General features: G+C 51.4%; 1 protein-coding gene across 2 annotated transcripts in view; it reads right to left on the minus strand.

Moving 5' to 3' along the window:
• polr3b (polymerase (RNA) III (DNA directed) polypeptide B) overlaps positions 1 to 16936 on the minus strand; it is a 171331-nt gene extending 154395 nt beyond the window's left edge. Inside the window, exons 1-5 of one of the 2 annotated variants that reach the window (XM_063057575.1) lie at positions 16841 to 16936; positions 12084 to 12116; positions 5858 to 5914; positions 5527 to 5591; positions 622 to 697 (exon numbers count right to left, since the gene is read on the minus strand). In XM_063057575.1, coding sequence (XP_062913645.1) covers positions 622 to 697; positions 5527 to 5591; positions 5858 to 5914; positions 12084 to 12116; positions 16841 to 16927 — 318 coding nt within the window. In that variant the 5' untranslated portion in view covers positions 16928 to 16936. Of the gene's footprint in view, positions 1 to 621; positions 698 to 5526; positions 5592 to 5857; positions 5915 to 12083; positions 12117 to 16840 lie in introns of those variants that run through there. The other variant, XM_063057576.1, reaches the window with a different exon arrangement.
• Between the last annotated feature and the right edge of the window lie 219 nt (positions 16937 to 17155).

Raw genomic sequence — 17155 nt, forward strand, 5'->3', positions numbered from 1 at the left:
CACCTTTTGTGGAAAATGTATCGCCATTCTCTCATTGCAGTTGGGTCTAATTCCCTCCCCAAAAGCACTGTGGAAGAACCGGAACCACACGAACTGCTGAGGCTCAAGGCAGCGACTCACTACCATCAAATCAAGGAGAAATGGGGTGCCAAGGTTGTGTAGCAATTAGTACCATGCTATCACAGTTCGGGGCATTGGAGCTCAGAGTTCCCTCTGTAAGAAACTTTGTACGTTCCTTCCCACGTGTGCGCGGTTTCCTCAACAGTCAATGATCATTGTAGATTGCCCTGTGATTAAGCCGGAGTTACATCAGAGGGTTGCTGGCCTGTGCGGCTCCTTGGGCTGGAAGGGCCTGTTCTGTGCTGTATCTCCAAATTAAAAATAAAACTAGGAGCGGGGAGCAGCAACAACCATATGCTGTAAATGGACTAGAGTGCAAATCATACAGCCTCGAACCCTGATCCAGCTGCAATGGCCATACATTTTCCACACAAGGATGGTATACACTCAATGGCCACATTATTAGGTATACCTGCTCATTAATGCAAATATCGAGTCAGCAACTGAATAATCATCTCTAAATAAATAAGTAATTTCCACTGAGAGTGAGCTGCACCATACCTCATGAGGTGCAACAGGCCGCGTCACATTGAAACTTTCTTCAACGTCTGGAACTCCAACGTAAATATTCAGATACCTAAAATAAATCCAGTTTTCAACATTGTATTGGTGATCACACTTCAATAGCTTAATTGCCAGTAAAGAGACTGGTGTAGGTACTATGTTCTGTGACATTATAATTAACACTATTTTAGAACTGGGGTTAGATAAACTCTATCAAGATTTCATTTGTCAATACTATGGGGAAGAAATAAATTAAAATAGAGAAAAATACAAAAAATGCTGCAGGCACTCAACAAGTCAGGCAGCATCTATGGAGGGGAAATAAAAAGTTAAATGGTACCTACACCAAGTTCTTCATCTCAGCCTGAAATGTTGACTGTTTATTTCTCCTCTGTAGATGCTGCCTGACCTGCTCAGTTCCTCTAGAATTTTGCGTGTTGGTCAAGTTATCTAGCGCCTGCTAAAAATAGGAGCCTGGAGTTTCCATTTTGAAACCTGATTTAAAATGTTGCATCTATCAGACCATAAGATATAGGAGCCATTCGGCCCATCCAATCCATTTCATCACGGCTGACCTATTTTCCTCCAAACCCCAATCTCCTGGCGTCTCCCTGTATCCCTTCATGCCCTGACCAATCAAATAACTACCAACCTCCACCTTAAGTATACTTAAAGACTTGGTCTCAACAGTTGACTGTGGCAAAAAATTTCTCCTCATCTCTGTTCTAAAAGAATGCCCCTCTATTCTGAGGCTATATCCTCTGGTCTTTGACTCCCTCACCACAGGAAACATCCTCCCCACATCCACTCTACTAAGGCCTTTCATAATTTGATAGTTTTCAATGAGGTCACCCCTCATTCTTCTGAATGCCCAGAGTCATCAAACACTCTTCATATGAACAGCCATTCAATCCTGGAATCATTTTCGTGAACCTCCTTTGAACCCTGTCCAATGTCAGCACATCCTTTCTAAGACAAGGGGCTCAAAACTGCTCACAATATTCCAGTGAGGCCTCACTAGTATTTTATAAAGTCTAACATTACATACTTTTTATATTCTAGACCTCTCAAAATGAACGCTACCATCACATTTGCCTTCCTCACCATGGACTCATCCCGCAAAGTAACCTTCAGGATTCCTGCACAAGGACTCCCAAGTCCCTTTGCTCCTCAGTTTTTTGTATTTTCTCTCTATGAGGAAACAGTCAACCCTTTCATTTCTTCTACCAACACTGCATTCCATCTGTCATTTCTTTGCCCATTCTCCTAATCTACGTCCTGCTGTGGTCTCTCTACCTCAAAGCTACCCGCCCCTCCACCTATCTTGACAGTCTGCAAAATTTGCAACAAAGCCATCAATTCGATCCAAATCATTGACATATAATATAAAAGAACTGGTCTCATCACAGACTCCTGTTTAATACCACTAGTCGCCTGCAGCCAACCAGAAAAGGCTCCCTTTATTCCCACTCTTTGCCTCCTGCCAATAACCACTGCTTTATCCATGCCAGAATCTTTCCTGTAATACCATGGGCTCATAGCTTGTTAAGCAGCCTCATGTGCAGCACCTTGTCAAAGGCCTTCTGAAAATCCAAGTACACAACATCAATCGATTTTCCTTTGTCTATCCTGCTTGTTATTTCTTCAAAGAATTCCAACAGATTTGTCAGGCCAGATTTTCCCTCCAGGAAACCCTTCTGACTTTGACCTATTTTATCAGGTGTCTCCAAGTACCCTGAGCCCTCATTCTTAATAATCTACTCCAACATCTTCCAAACCACTTAGGCCAGACTAACTGGCCTATAGTTTCCTTTCTTCTGACTCTCTCCCTTCTTGAAAAGTGGAATGATGTTTTAAATTTTCCAGTTTTCCCGAACCATTCCAGAGTCTAGTGATTCTTGAAAGATCATTACTAATGCCTCCACAATCTCTTCAGCCACCCTTTTCAGAACACTGGGGTGTGCACCACCCCGGTTACTATGGCTCCCCCACAGAAGATCATCCCCCTCAATAGTATCCAAAGTTGAATACTTATTATTGAGGGGAACGGCCACATGTGTACTCTTCACTGGCTTTGTATATCCCCTACTTCTCCTGACAGTCACCCAGTTACCTGTCTCCTGCTCCTAGGGGTGACTAGCTCCCTGTGGGTCCTGTCCATTACCGCATTCTCTCGTATGACTTGAAGGTGACCAAGCTATAGTTCCACCCTTAATGCAGGCTCTCAGGAGCTGCAGCTCGGTATACCTGGTACAGATGGGTTTATCTGGGAGACGTCCAGTCTCCCAGACTTCCTACATCCCACACAGAGTACAGAACACTGTCCCGGAGCCATTCTCACTAAGCTATGATGTCTTAATAGATGAGGAATGAAGAACAGAAAGAGAGAAACCTACCAAAATACAGGACAACCTGCTGGTTGGCTTCAACTTGAGCTGTGTGAGTGATTAATGATCGAGTGAAAGGCTTCTTGCTGTAGGGAAACAAAAGTGTGACGCTGCACAGAGGACACCAACCTCAGCCAGCAGCTTCACCCGAGGGTTAAAGGGAGAACTTGATCTACTCTGAGACACAGGATATGCAAAGGGGAGGTTCAGGGTGTTTCAGACTTCAGGACTAAAATGGGAGAGCGAGATTCGATAAAGGTATATAAAATTATGAGGGTATAGATAAGGTAAATAAATGTAAGCAGGCTTTTTCCACTGAGGCTGGGTGTGACCACAACCAGAGGTCATGGGTTAAGGGTGAAAGGTGAAAAGTTTAAGGGGAACGTGAAGGGAAATATCTTCACTCAGAGGGTTGGGAGAGTGTGGAACGAGCTGCCAATGGAAGTGGTGCCTGCGAGCTCGATTTCAATGTTTAAGAGATGATAGGATAGGTGTGTTGGATGGGAAGGTATGGAGGGCTGTGGTCCGGGTGCAGGTCAATGGGACTAGGCAACTTAAATGGGTCTGCATGGACTAGATGGCCCAAAGGACCTGTTTCTGTGCTGTACTTTCTGACTCTATGGCTGCAGCCCTGCTATCCACAACGAAGGGACATAGACAGCACAGCAGTTCAAGATGTCAGAGAGATACAGCACAGAAACGTCTGTACTGAATATCATCCACGTTTACATTAGTCCCATATTGAACCCATTTTATTTCCCCCACATTCTTAGCAGCTCCCTTCCAGGACCATCAGACATTGGAGCAGAATTAGGCCATTCAGCCCATTGAGTCTGCTCCAGAATTCTATCACGGCTGATTTATTAACCATCTCAACACCATTCTCTTGCCTTCTCCCCATAACCTTCCTTATCAAGAACCTGTCAACAATATACCCAATGACATGGCCTACACAGCTGTCTGACCCACTCCTACTAGGTAGTTTATCCTGGCAATTAACCCAACAACCAGCACTCCTTTGAGATGTGGGAGGCAATCCATGCGGTCACAGGGAGAAAGTGCAATCACCACAGAGGCAGCACCTAAGGGTACAGAACGGGGCAGCTGTTCCATCAGTGCACATCCTGTGACTCAGGTACAGGTGGTAGATCCGTTTGATTCCTGTGACTCAGGTACAGGTGGTAGCTCCGTTTGATTCCTGTGACTATGCAGCTCCAATTTAGTAATAGGAACATCAGCCTAGAGATGTGGTTGAAACTCTGGTGTGGAACCCAAGTCCTTGACCTATAGATACCCTGACACAGTTGGCAAGGCTGCATAGCAGTTAGTGTAACGCTTCAAAGCACCAACAACCTGCGTTTAATTCCCGCCACTGTTTGTAAGGAGTTCTTACGTTCTCCCTGTGACCTTTCCTGTTTCCTCCGGGTGCTCCAGTTTCTTCCCTCAATCCAAAGATGTACGGGTAAGGGTTAGTGAATTGTGGACATCCTAAGTCAGTGCCGAAAGCATGGTGACACTTGTGGGCTCCCTTAGCACATCCTCAGATTGTGTTGGTCATTGCACAAACTATGCATTTCACATTATATTTCAATTTACATGTGACAAATAAAGATAATCTTTATAGTTTCAAAAGCAAGAGAACTACCCACCAGGTCACAGGTCATCTTGGCACAGGGCATGTCCTCACCTGGACACATCCGGCAGGGCACTGCTGCACTAACTCAAGGACAGTGTCGGAACAGCTCCCCAGTAGATTAAGATGGGCTCTTGACCTCACATTCTACCTCATTATGATCTTTCTCCTTGTTTACCAGTACTGCACTTTCTTTGTAGCTGTTATACTTTATCCTGCATTCTAGAACATAGAACGCAGGCAGTACAGCCAGGAACAGGCCCTTCAGCCCACAATGCTGTGCTGAACCAATTGAATTAGCAATCAAATGGCCAACTGAACTAATTGATTCTGACTACACAATGTCCATATCCTTCCATTTTCCTCACATTCATCTGCCTATCTAAACACCTTGTAAAGGTCTCTAAAGTTTCTGCCTCTACCCCAGGCAGCGCAATCGAAGTACGCACCACTCTGTGTAAAAAACTTGCCCCTCATATCCCCTTCACTTTAAATGCATGCCCCCTGCTATTAGATATTTCAAACCTTGGAAAAAGACATTACCTTGTTCTACCTCAAGGCACCGTTTGATCTGTGTGAATGGGACACAAGACAAGCATTTCACTGTATCTCAGTACACGTGACAATAATAAACTACTATCAATGTAACAAAAACTGGAGGAACTCAGCCAGACAGGCAATCTGTGGAAAGAGAAACCAGTTCACTCTCCTGGGAGTTAAAACTGGGAGAAGAGTGCAGGGGTGTCAATGCCCTATCACAAATGCTGTGACTGGCTGGAGATTTTTATGGATTTCTGATATATTTCTTTCCCAACAATGAAAGTAACATCCCTTCAGAGGACAGATGGCAAAGACCAGCATCTTCTGAGGATAACTACTCACTTCAGATACCACATCGGGTCAGCATCGCTGGTCACTTTCTCGTTGGCTTTCATAATCTTCTTAATCTAGAGGGGAGAAGAGGAGGCAGTGAGGGCAATGAACAGGTTCTGAGAACCGGAGCAGAGTTTGACTCGAGATTCAGATATACTTAGCACACGTACATCGAAACATACTGTGAAAAGAGCTGTGATGTGCCAGGGGCATCCCGCAAGTGTCACCACATACTCTGATGCCAACATAGCACACCCATCATGTTCAACAGAACAACACAGAGCACAACCAGCCACACAATAACATGAGTAAAACAAGCCTCGCTGTTCACCACACCTACCTCTACATTTATAAAGTAGTTGAATGAATCGATGTGCTGCTTTACCAGCCCTTTCACCTGCATAGAAAGAAACAAAAAAAAATGAAAGCTTTTTCCACCACAGACCCACACGGACGGGAGCCAGTAACTGGTGCGTACCAACAGCCAAGGCCAAGCAGAGGGAACTAATGAGGCTTTATAAGGTATTGGTCTGACTGCACTTGGAGCATTGTGAGCAGTTTTGGGCCTCCGATCTAAAAAAGGATGTGTTGTCATAAGACAGGATCCAGAAGAGTTTCACGAGAATTATCCCAGGAATGAAAGTGTTAATGTAGAAGGGGCATTTGATGACTCTGGGCCTGTACACGCTGAAGTTCAGAAGAAGGAGGGGGTATCTCATTGAAAATTACTGAACTTTGAAAGGCCTAGACATTGGACACAGGGAGGATATTTCCTATAGTGGGAGACTTTAAAACCAGAATCAGGTTTATTATGTGTCGCAAAATTTGTTAACTTAGCAGCAGCAGTTCCATGCAATACATAATATAGAAGAAAAAGAAAAAAAAATAAAGTAATAATAAGAAATAAATCAATCACAGCATATGCATATTGAATTGTGCAAAAAAAACAAATAATATATATTAAAAAAGTGAGGTTGTGCTCACGGGTTCAATATTCATTTAGGCATCAGATGGCAGAGGGGAAGAAGCTGTTCCTGAATCACTGAGTGTGTGCCTTCAGGCTTCTGTACCTCCTACCTGATGGTAACAGTGAGAAAAGGGCATGCCCTGGGTGCTGGAGGTCCTTAATAATGGACGCTGCCTTTCTGAGACACTGCTCCCTGAAGATGTCCTGGGTACTTTGTAGGCTAGTACCCAAGATGGAGCTGACTAAATTTACAACCCTTTGCAGCTTCTTTCGGTCCTGTGCAGTAGCCTCCATACCAGACAGCGATGCAGCCTGTCAGAATGCTTTCCACGGTACATCTATGGAAGTTTTTGAGTGTATTTGTTGACATACCAAATTGCTTCAAACTCCTAATGAAGTATATTCACTGTCTTGCTTTCGTTATAGCTGCATCGCTATGTTGGGACCAGGTTAGGTCCTCAGAGATCTTGACAACCAGGAACTTGAAGCTGCTCACTCTCTCCACTTCTGATCCCTCTATGAGGATTGGTATGTGTTCCTTCATCTTACTCTTCTGGAAGTCCACAATCAGTTCTTTCATCTGACTGAGTTGAGTGTAAGATTGTTGCTCCAGCATCATTTGACCAGTTGGTATATCTCACTCCTGTACGCCCCTTGTCTCCACCTGAGATTCTGCCAACAATGGTTGTATTGTCAGCAAATCTATAGATGGGATTTGAGCTATGCCTAGCCGTGTAGTCATGGGTGTAGAGAGAGTAGAGCAGTGGGCTAAGCACACACCCGAGGTGCACCAGTGTTGATCAGCAGGGAGGAGGAGACGTTATCACCAATCCACACAGATTGTACAGAGGGCACAGCTTCAGAATCGAAGAACATTCCTTTAGGAGGAGGAATTTCATTATTTAGCCAGAGGGTGGTGAAATTTCTTGATTTGCAAGGGCGTCAAAGCTGACAGGGAAAAGACAGGAGAATGGGTTTGAGAGGGATAATAAATCAGCCATGATCAAATGGCGGAGCAGACACAGTTCAGGCTCTTTTGCTCTTAGCCTACTCTAAGATCAATCCTTCCCCTTTCCATACAACCTTCCATTTTTCTGTCATCCAACTGCCTATCTAGCAGTGTCTTAAATGCCCCTAATGTATCTGTCCCTACCATTGCCTCTGACAGTGTATTCCACACACCCACCACTCTGTGGTGGGAAAAAAACGCTCTGATACCATCCCTATACATTCCTCCAATCACCTTAAAGTTATGCCCTCTCATTTTAGACATTTCCACTTTGGTGAAAAAGCGCTGACTGTCCACTCTATCAATGCCTCTTATCATCTTGTGCATTTCTATCAAGTCACCTCTCATCCTCCTTTCCTCCAAAGAGGAAAACCCTAGCTTGCTGATTGTATTCTCACAAGACACAGTCCCCAGTTTTGTGCCCCTCATCTTAGAAAAGATGTGCTGTTATTGGAGAGGGGCCAGAGGAGGATTCAAAGATGATTCCAGGAATAACAGGGTTATCATATGAGGAACATTTGATGGCTCTGGGTCTGTAGTCACTGAAATTCAGAAGGACAAGGGGGGGGATTCTATTGAAACTTTTCGAATGTTGAAGGGCCTAGACAGAGTAGATATGGAAAGGATGTTTCCCATGGTGGGTGAGTCCAGGACAAGAGGGCACAGCCTCAGGATAGAGGGGCGCCCTTTCAAAACAGAGATGTGGAGAAATTTCTTCAGCCAAAGGGTGGTGAATTTGTTGCCACAGGCAGCTGTGGAGGCCAGGTCGCTGGGTGTATTTAAGGCAGAGATCGATAGGTTCTTGATTGGACGTAGTATCAAAGGTTACGGGAAGAAGGCCAGGAACTGGGGTTGAGGAGGGGAAAAAAAAGGATCAGCCTTGGTTGAATGGTGGAGCAGACTCAATGGGCCAGATGGCCAAATTCAGCTCCTATGTCTTATGGCCCCTAATCCAGGCAGTATCCTGGTAAATCTCCTCTACACCCTCAGAAGCTTCCATATCCATTCTAGAATGAGGTGACCAAAACTGAACACAAGTATGGTCTAACCAGAGTATTATAGAGGTGCAACATTACTTTGTGGCTCTTGAACTCAATCCCTGACTAATGAAGGCCAACAGACCACAAGCCTCCTTTACCATCCTATCGACGTGCAGCAACTTTGAGGGATCTATGGATGTGGACCCCAAGATCCCTCAGTTCCTCCACACTGGTACGAATCCTGCAATTAACACTATTCTATAACCGTCATGGTCGCTGGGCCAGTTGTGAAAGAGGGAGGGTTGGGTATGAGGCTAGCAACCCCATCCTGTAAAAACCTGAAATGTCAGCAGAAGCTCCAATGACCTCATCCCTGAGAGAGGAAGGATCTTTCCTCAGAAAACTTATGAAGCTGCATGGTGAAAGCTGAAAGTCTGTGGAAGCCTCTTGGCCAATCATCCTTCTGCATTCAGGGCCTGCAGCAAAAAGGTTCAGGACAAAGCACTCTGGTGAGCTGTTGGTGGCTGCCCATGCCCAAGTCGGGGTGATGGGATTTAAGAAGAACCCTACACTACACCTACAAGTTTGACCTTCCAAAGTGAGTCACTTCATACTTTTCCATGTTGAAATTTATTTGGCACTTCTCAGCCCAGCTCTGCACGCCATCAGTTTCCCGTTGTAACCTTCAGGCCAGTCTGTACTACAATCTCTGAAAACAAAATGCTGACAGCTTTCCAGCTGCACTGATGTTGGAGACAGCGATCTGGCCTCTCGAGTCTCTGACCGCAGTCCATTCCCTCACCTATTCCCACTGAAGATCACCAGGGTCCTCCTACCCCTAATTTGTGACAGTTACTGGGAACGTTGTAGATGAAGGGCTCAAAGTATTGTTGAGGATCCGTAACACCCATCCCACAATCTCTTTGACCCACTGCAATCTGGAAGGACATACAGAAGCAAACAAGAGAAAATTTGCAGATGCTGGAAATCCAAGCAACACACACAAAATGCTGGAGGAGCTCAGCAGGCCAGGCAACATCTAGGAAAAGAGTATAGTCAATGTTTCAGGCCGAAACACAGGAGCAGCAGGACAAGGATTGCCAGACTGGGTAGCAGGTTCTGAGAGACAAATGAATGCCCCACCACCACCAAGGTCTCCTCACTAGGACAGGGAGCTGTTTACTGTTTACCTGTGCTGCACACTACTTACATTTTGAATTATGTTTTATTAACTTATCTTTGGTAATATTTTGTTTTATGTGCTGTGTATGATATGTTTTGTGGGTGCACTGGTCTGGTGGAACACTGTTTTGTTTGGTACAGCGAGATGACAATAAATTTGAACTTAACTCAGTCTGAGTTGAGAGGATTTTCATAGCAGCCAACTTCTGCTCCTTTGTCTTAGGGTTTATGGTCTAGTCCATTCTCACATACGGATGCGAGACGTGGACACTCACCAAGACGATGCGAAAGTCTCTAGATGGTTGCTATACACGAATGCTCCGGATGGCTCTTGACGTGAGCTGGCAACAGCACGTGACGAATGTCGAGCTCTATAACAACCTACGATGCTCACCACTAAAATCCAGGCGAGAAGACTGCAACTCGCAGGGCACTGTCTACACCACCCCGAGCTACCTGCCAGCCTAGTCATCATATGGGAGCCCAAGCACGGGAGGATGAACCCTGGGCGCCCTCCCAAGACTATGGTCAACACGCTCCTAGAAGACAGCGGTGCGGCTAATGTGGATGAACTGAACACACTGATGAGGGAGAGGGAGAAGTGGAGAGTCGCCGGCCCCCTAGGCCTGAGTTGACGTAGTAGTAGTAGTAACTCAGTCTCTCATCAATTACCCAGATTCTCCTGACACTCACCAATAATTTAGTCACCAATGAACTCAGCAGAGATCTCCGGAACATGAGAGGAAATTAAATCAATCAACGGCAATCCAGATAGAGAATGCATAAACTTCGCAAAGTCTACTCCAGAGGTCAGGATTGGACCAAGATTCGTAGAGCTTTTTGATAGCAAAACTAACTGCAGTGCCGCTGCACAAATCAATTTTTGTGACATACAGTATAATGCTTCTGCAAAATTTTACCCAGAGTTTGACTGAGTTTTCTGAAGAAGCGATGGAGAGAGCTGACGAGGGTAGGGCAGCAGATGCTGTGATGTGTGAGACGTCATGTCCATTATATACGGGGATGTTATGTATCCCTGGGGGTCCTGAATTACCCCTATGAACTGTGCTTTTGAAAAGAGAGAGAGAGCTGTTCAATACCAGACACTTTGTTAAAAAGAGAGAGAAAGAGAGAGAGAGGCGAAGACTGCTCACAGTTTGTTTATACTTTCTGCAAGGACACTGGCAGCTTCTGTGTCTTATAGAGCGAGAAGGAAGGAGCTGCTTGATGGACAGTTGGTATTCAGCATGGTGAGATAAATAGGTCAGCTGTTAGACATACAGACAAGCAACACACATCAAAGTTGCTGGTGAACGCAGCAGGCCAGGCAGCATCTCTAGGAAGAGGTACAGTCGACGTTTCGGGCCGAGACCCTTCGTCAGGACTAACTGAAGGAAGAGTTAGTAAGAGATTGAAAGTTGGAGGGGGAGGGGGAGATCCAAAATGATAGGAGAAGACAGGAGGGGGAGGGTGGGGTTATTCGTGTGTCCAACCCTCACCTGGGTTGATAATTCCACCACAGAAGAACGGCCCCCTTTGTTGTGGTCACAGTCGGTGACTTCTAAAGGATTTCAGAGGACAACGGGAAGATTGACAGTGTCAGCTCACCTGAAGACTCAAATCTCTCCCCCTCTCTCCATCACTACTCAACTCAATACCACGAACCGAAATGAACTTTACTTGTCATCATAAGACTATCTATTTACCCCTAGACTTGAAGAAGCCTGGTTTTCATGTATTTCCACACTTACTTATATATAATCATTGCTAACCTGTTTGATATATCCACATTTATATTACTGTATTGCGTAGTTACTAATAAATACCATTAGTTAATAGCAATACTGGACTTCAAAGTGTTTTCCATTTCTTTAACCTGTCATGGGGTACGTGACAGGGAACAAATACACAACAAAGCATCATCCCAGACATTCCGCCCTGTAAAAACTCACTTCAAGGAGGTAGCATCATCAATTTCCGGGAGAGGTGGGACGTCTGCAATAGAGTAGCTCCTTAACAGCTAGCCAGCTAGTTTAAATAACGTTAGCTATACTACTGGTTAAACTCACCTCAACATGTCTTTTACAGTCTTAACCCACCATGGGCAATAGAAAAGTCACTGTTGCAAACAGTGCAGCGAGCAACACTGTCATTATTTTTGACCCCTATTAGGCAGGGGTTCACTTTAGGGTAGTCTGGGGTGATGTATGTTTTATATTTTCTTTTTTTGGAACACTCTGCCATGGCGCGCTCGCTCTCTCTCGCTCTCAAACAAATCGATTTCCGGGATATTGTATAAAATTTGCAAGCATCAGGGAGCCACTATTAATATGTGGGAGACTCCCGGAACTTCCGGGAGAGGTGGGATGTCTGTCATCCCATCCTCCAAATCACAGGAGAATTCAAAAAATATGAACTCTGATATTACCTTCAGGAAAGCAGGGAGCAACTTCCATTTTTCCTAAGAGCAAAACAGAAACAAAACACAGATGATCAAGAAAAGCTCACAGCAAAATTTAATGATGACAAGGTTCCCACTTTGTGTTAACCTCACAAGTAATAGATGGCATTTATTGATCGTTTAGTAATGTATGTCACTACACACTGGGGGGGGGGAGGAGAGATGGAAGGGAGGGGGGAGGGAGGGAGAGAGACAGGGAGACAATAGACAATAGGTGCAGGAGTAGGCCATTTGGCCCTTCGAGCCAGCACCACCATTCACTGTGATCATGGCTGATCATCCACTATCAGTACCCCATTCCTGCCTCCTGCCCATATCCCTTGACTCCGCTATCGTTAAGAGCTCTATCTAACTCTTTCTTGAAAGCATCCAGAGAATTGGCCTCCACTGCCTTCTGAGGCAGAGCATTCAACAGACCTACATTTCTCTGAGTGAAAGAGTTTTTTTCTCAACTCCGCTTTAAATGGCCTACCCCTTATTCTCAAATTATGGCCTCTGGTTCTGGACTCCCCCAACATCAGAAACATGTTTCCTGCCTCTAGCGTGTCCAATCCCTTAATAATCTTATATGTTTCAATCAGATCTCCTCTCATCCTTCTAAATTCCAGTGTATACAAGCCCAGTTGCTCCAATCTTTCAAGACATGACAATCCTGCCATCCCGGGAATTAAGCTTGTGAACCTACGCTGCACACCCTCAGTAGCAAGAATATCTTTCCTCAAATTTGGAGACCAAAACTGCACACAATACTCTAGGTGTGGTCTCACCAGGGCCCTGTACAACTGCAGAAGGACTTCTTTGCTCTTATACTCAATTCCCCTTGTTATGAAGGCTAACATGCCATGAGATGGGGAGGGAGATAGGGAGATGGGGAGATGGGGAGATGGGGAGATGGGGAGAGAGAGAGAGGGAGGGAGGAGAGAGAGGGGGGAGGAGATAGAGGATGGGGGAGGGAGGGAGAGGGTGAGGGGAGGGAGGGAGGGGGAGAGTGTGAGAGGAGGGAGGGGGAGAGGGGAGGGGGAAGGAGGAAGAGGGGGAGGGGGAGGGGGAGAGGGAGAGGGAGAGGGGGAGGGGGAGAGGGAGGAGAGAGGGGAGAGGGGGAGGAGAGGGGGGAGAGAGAGGGGGGAGGGGGAGAGAGAGGGGGGAAGGGGAGAGAGAGGGGGGAGGGGGAGAGAGAGGGGGGAAGGGGAGAGAGAGGGGGGAAGGGGAGAGAGAGGGGAAGGAGAGAGAGGGGAGGGGGGAGGGGGGAGAGAGGGGGGAGGGGGAGAGAGGGGGAGGGGGAGAGAGGGGGGAGGGGGAGAGAGGGGGGAGGGGGAGAGAGGGGGAGGGGGAGAGAGGGGGAGGGGGGAGAGGGGGGAGGGGGAGAGAGGGGGAGAGGGGAGGGGGAGAGGGGAGGGGGAGGGGGAGAGGGGAGGGGGAGGGGGAGAGGGGAGGGGGAGGGGAGGGGGAGGAGGGGGAGGGGGAGGAGGGGAGGGAGGGGGAGAGGGGAGGGGGAGGGAGAGGGGGAGGGAGGGGGGGGGAGGGGGAGAGGGGGGGAGGGAGAGGGGGAAGGGGAGGGGGAGGGAGAGGGGGGAAGGGGAGGGGGAGGGAGAGGGGGGAAGGGGAGGGGGAGGGAGAGGGGGGGAAGGGGAGGGGGAGAGGAGGAGAGGGGAGGAAGGGGGAGGGGGAGAGAGGGAGGGGATAGGGTGGAAGGGGAGGGGGAGGGAGAGGGGGAGGGGGAGGGAGAGGGGGAAGGGGAGGGGGAGGGAGAGGGGGAAGGGGAGGGGGAGGGAGAGGGGGAAGGGGAGGGGGAGGGGAGGGGGAGGGAGGAGGGGGAGGGAGGAGGGGGAGGGAGAGGGGGAGGGAGAGGGGGAAGGGGAGGGGGAGGGAGAGGGGGAAGGGGAGGGGGAGGGAGAGGGGGGAGGGGAGAGGGGGGAGGGAGAGGGGGGAGGGAGAGGGGGGAGGGAGAGGGGGGAGGGAGAGGGGGAGGGAGAGGGGGGGGAGGGAGAGGGGGAGGGAGAGGGGGGGGAGGGAGAGGGGGGGGGGGAGAGGGGGGGGGGGAGGGGGGGGGGGGGGGGGAGGGGGGGAGGGAGAGGAGGGGGAGGGAGAGGAGGGGGAGGGGGAGGAGGGGGAGGGAGAGGAGGGGGAGGGAGAGGAGGGGGGGAGGGGAGAGGAGGGGAGGGAGGGGAGAGGGGGGAGGGGAGGGGAGGGGGAGGGAGGGGAGGGGGAGGGAGGGGAGAGAAGGGAGAGGAGGGAGAGGAGGGAGAGGGAGAGGAGGGAGAGGAGGGAGAGGGAGAGGAGGGAGAGGGAGAGGAGGGAGAGGGAGAGGGAGAGGGAGAGGGAGAGGGAGAGGGAGAGGGAGAGGGAGAGGGAGAGGAGGGAGGGGGAGAGGGAGAGGAGGGAGGGGGAGAGGGAGAGGAGGGAGAGGGAGAGGAGGGAGGGGGAGAGGGAGAGGAGGGAGGGGGAGAGGGAGAGGAGGGAGGGGGAGAGGGAGAGGAGGGAGGGGGAGAGGGAGAGGAGGGAGGGGGAGAGGGAGAGGAGGGAGGGGGAGAGGGAGAGGAGGGAGGGGGAGAGGGAGAGGAGGGAGGGGGAGAGGGAGAGGAGGGAGGGGGAGAGGGAGAGGAGGGAGGGGGAGAGGGAGAGGAGGGAGGGGGAGAGGGAGAGGAGGGAGGGGGAGAGGGAGAGGAGGGAGGGGGAGAGGGAGAGGAGGGAGGGGGAGAGGGAGAGGAGGGAGAGGGAGAGGAGGGAGAGGGAGAGGGAGAGGGAGAGGGAGAGGAGGGAGAGGGAGAGGGAGAGGGAGAGGAGGGAGAGGGAGGGGAGAGGGAGAGGGAGAGGGAGAGGGAGAGGGAGAGGGAGAGGAGGGAGAGGAGGGAGAGGGGGAGAGGGAGAGGAGAGGGAGAGGAGAGGGGGAGGGGGAGGGGGGAGAGAGAGAGGGGGGAAGGGGAGGGGGAGGGGGGAGAGAGAGGGGGGGAGGGGAGGGGGAGGGGGAGAGACGGAGGAGGGGAGGGGGAGAGAGGGGGGAGGGGAGGGGGAGAGCGGGGGGAGGGGACGGAGAGAGAGGGGGGAGGGGATGGGGAGAGAGGGAGGGAGGGGAGGGGGAGAGAGGGGGGAGGGGAGGGGGAGAGAGGGGGGAGGGAGAGGAGGGGGAGGGAGGGAGAGGAGGGGGAGGGAGGGGAGAGGGGGGAGGGAGAGAAGGGAGAGGAGGGAGAGGAGGGAGAGGGAGAGGAGGGAGAGGGAGAGGGAGAGGGAGAGGAGGGAGGGGGAGAGGGAGAGGGAGGGAGGGGGAGAGGGAGAGGAGGGAGGGGGAGAGGGAGAGGAGGGAGGGGGAGAGGGAGAGGAGGGAGGGGGAGAGGGAGAGGAGGGAGGGGGAGAGGGAGAGGAGGGAGGGGGAGAGGGAGAGGAGGGAGAGGGAGAGGGAGAGGAGGGAGAGGGAGAGGAGGGAGAGGGAGAGGAGGGAGAGGGAGAGGAGGGAGAGGGAGAGGAGGGAGAGGGAGAGGAGGGAGAGGGAGAGGAGGGAGAGGGAGAGGAGGGAGAGGGAGAGGGAGAGGGAGAGGGAGAGGAGGGAGAGGGAGAGGGAGAGGGAGAGGAGGGAGAGGGAGAGGGAGAGGACGGAGAGGGAGAGGGAGAGGAGGGAGAGGGAGAGGGAGAGGAGGGAGAGGGAGAGGGAGAGGGAGAGGAGGGAGAGGGAGAGGGAGAGGGAGAGGGAGAGGGAGAGGAGGGAGAGGGAGAGGGAGAGGAGGGAGAGGGAGAGGGAGAGGGAGAGGAGGGAGAGGGAGAGGGGGGAGAGGGAGAGGAGGGAGAGGGAGAGGGAGAGGAGGGAGAGGGAGAGGAGGGAGAGGGAGAGGGAGAGGGAGAGGGAGAGGGAGAGGGAGAGGAGGGAGAGGGAGAGGAGGGAGAGGGAGAGGAGGGAGAGGGAGAGGAGGGAGAGGGAGAGGAGGGAGAGGGGGGAGAGGGGGAGAGGGAGAGGGGGAGAGGGAGAGGGGGGAGAGGGGGAGAGGGAGAGGAGGGAGAGGGGGGAGAGGGAGAGGAGGGAGAGGGAGAGGAGGGAGAGGGAGAGGAGGGAGAGGGAGAGGAGGGAGAGGGAGAGGGAGAGGGAGAGGAGGGGAGGGAGAGGGGGAGAGGGGGAGAGGGGGAGGGAGAGGGGGGAGAGGGAGAGGAGAGGGAGAGGAGAGGGAGAGGAGAGGGGGAGGGGGGGAGAGAGAGGGGGGAAGGGGAGGGGGAAGGGGAGGGGGAGGGGGAGAGAGAGAGGGGGGAGGGGAGGGGGAGGGGGAGAGGGAGAGGGGGGAGGGGGAGAGGGGGAGGGGGAGAGAGGGGGAGGGGGAGAGAGGGGGGGGGAGGGGGAGAGAGGGGGAGGGGAGGGGGAGAGAGGGGGGAGGGGAGGGGGAGAGGGGGGGGAGGGGAGGGGGAGAGGGGGGGAGGGGAGGGGGGAGAGGGGGGGAAGGGGAGGGGGAGGGGAGAGAGGGGGGAGGGGAGGGGGAGAGAGGGGGGAGGGGAGAGGGAGAGAGGGGGGAGGGGAGGGGGAGAGAGGGGGAGGGGGAGAGAGGGGGGAGGGGAGGGGGAGGGGGCGGGGAGGGGAGGAGTGGAAGCGGGGAAGGGAGAGGAGGGAGGGGAGGAGTGGAAGCGGGGAAGGGAGAGGAGGGAGGACCAGTGTGTCAGGACCCGGCGGTAGTCTTCACGTGGCCCGGGCCCACGGCCCGATCTGAAACTCGCAGCCCCCGGACTCTGCTAGCCACCACCACACTCACCTCGACAGCTCGGACGGGCGCCGCCAGTGCCGCGGGGCCCAACTCCCCGAATTCGGCCACCAGCAGGTCGATGGCTGCAGCTTCCATGTCCGACCGACAAACCGGTCCCCGGAACACATTGCCTGGACAATCGGTCCGGATATAACCGCCCTATCGGAGGGTCACAGTTTGGGGGGTTGGGTGGTGGGAGGGTTGTGGTGCAGAGAGCGGGTCACACTGTGAGTGGGCAGTGCTGAAGGAGGGTTACGTTTTGGGAGGGGTAGTATTGAGGGTCTAATTGATGGTAGAGGGGTACTGTTATCACCCCTCAACCAT

Source organism: Mobula hypostoma, chromosome 9 (genome assembly GCF_963921235.1).
Source record: "Mobula hypostoma chromosome 9, sMobHyp1.1, whole genome shotgun sequence".
NCBI classification, from domain to species: Eukaryota; Metazoa; Chordata; class Chondrichthyes; order Myliobatiformes; family Myliobatidae; genus Mobula; species Mobula hypostoma.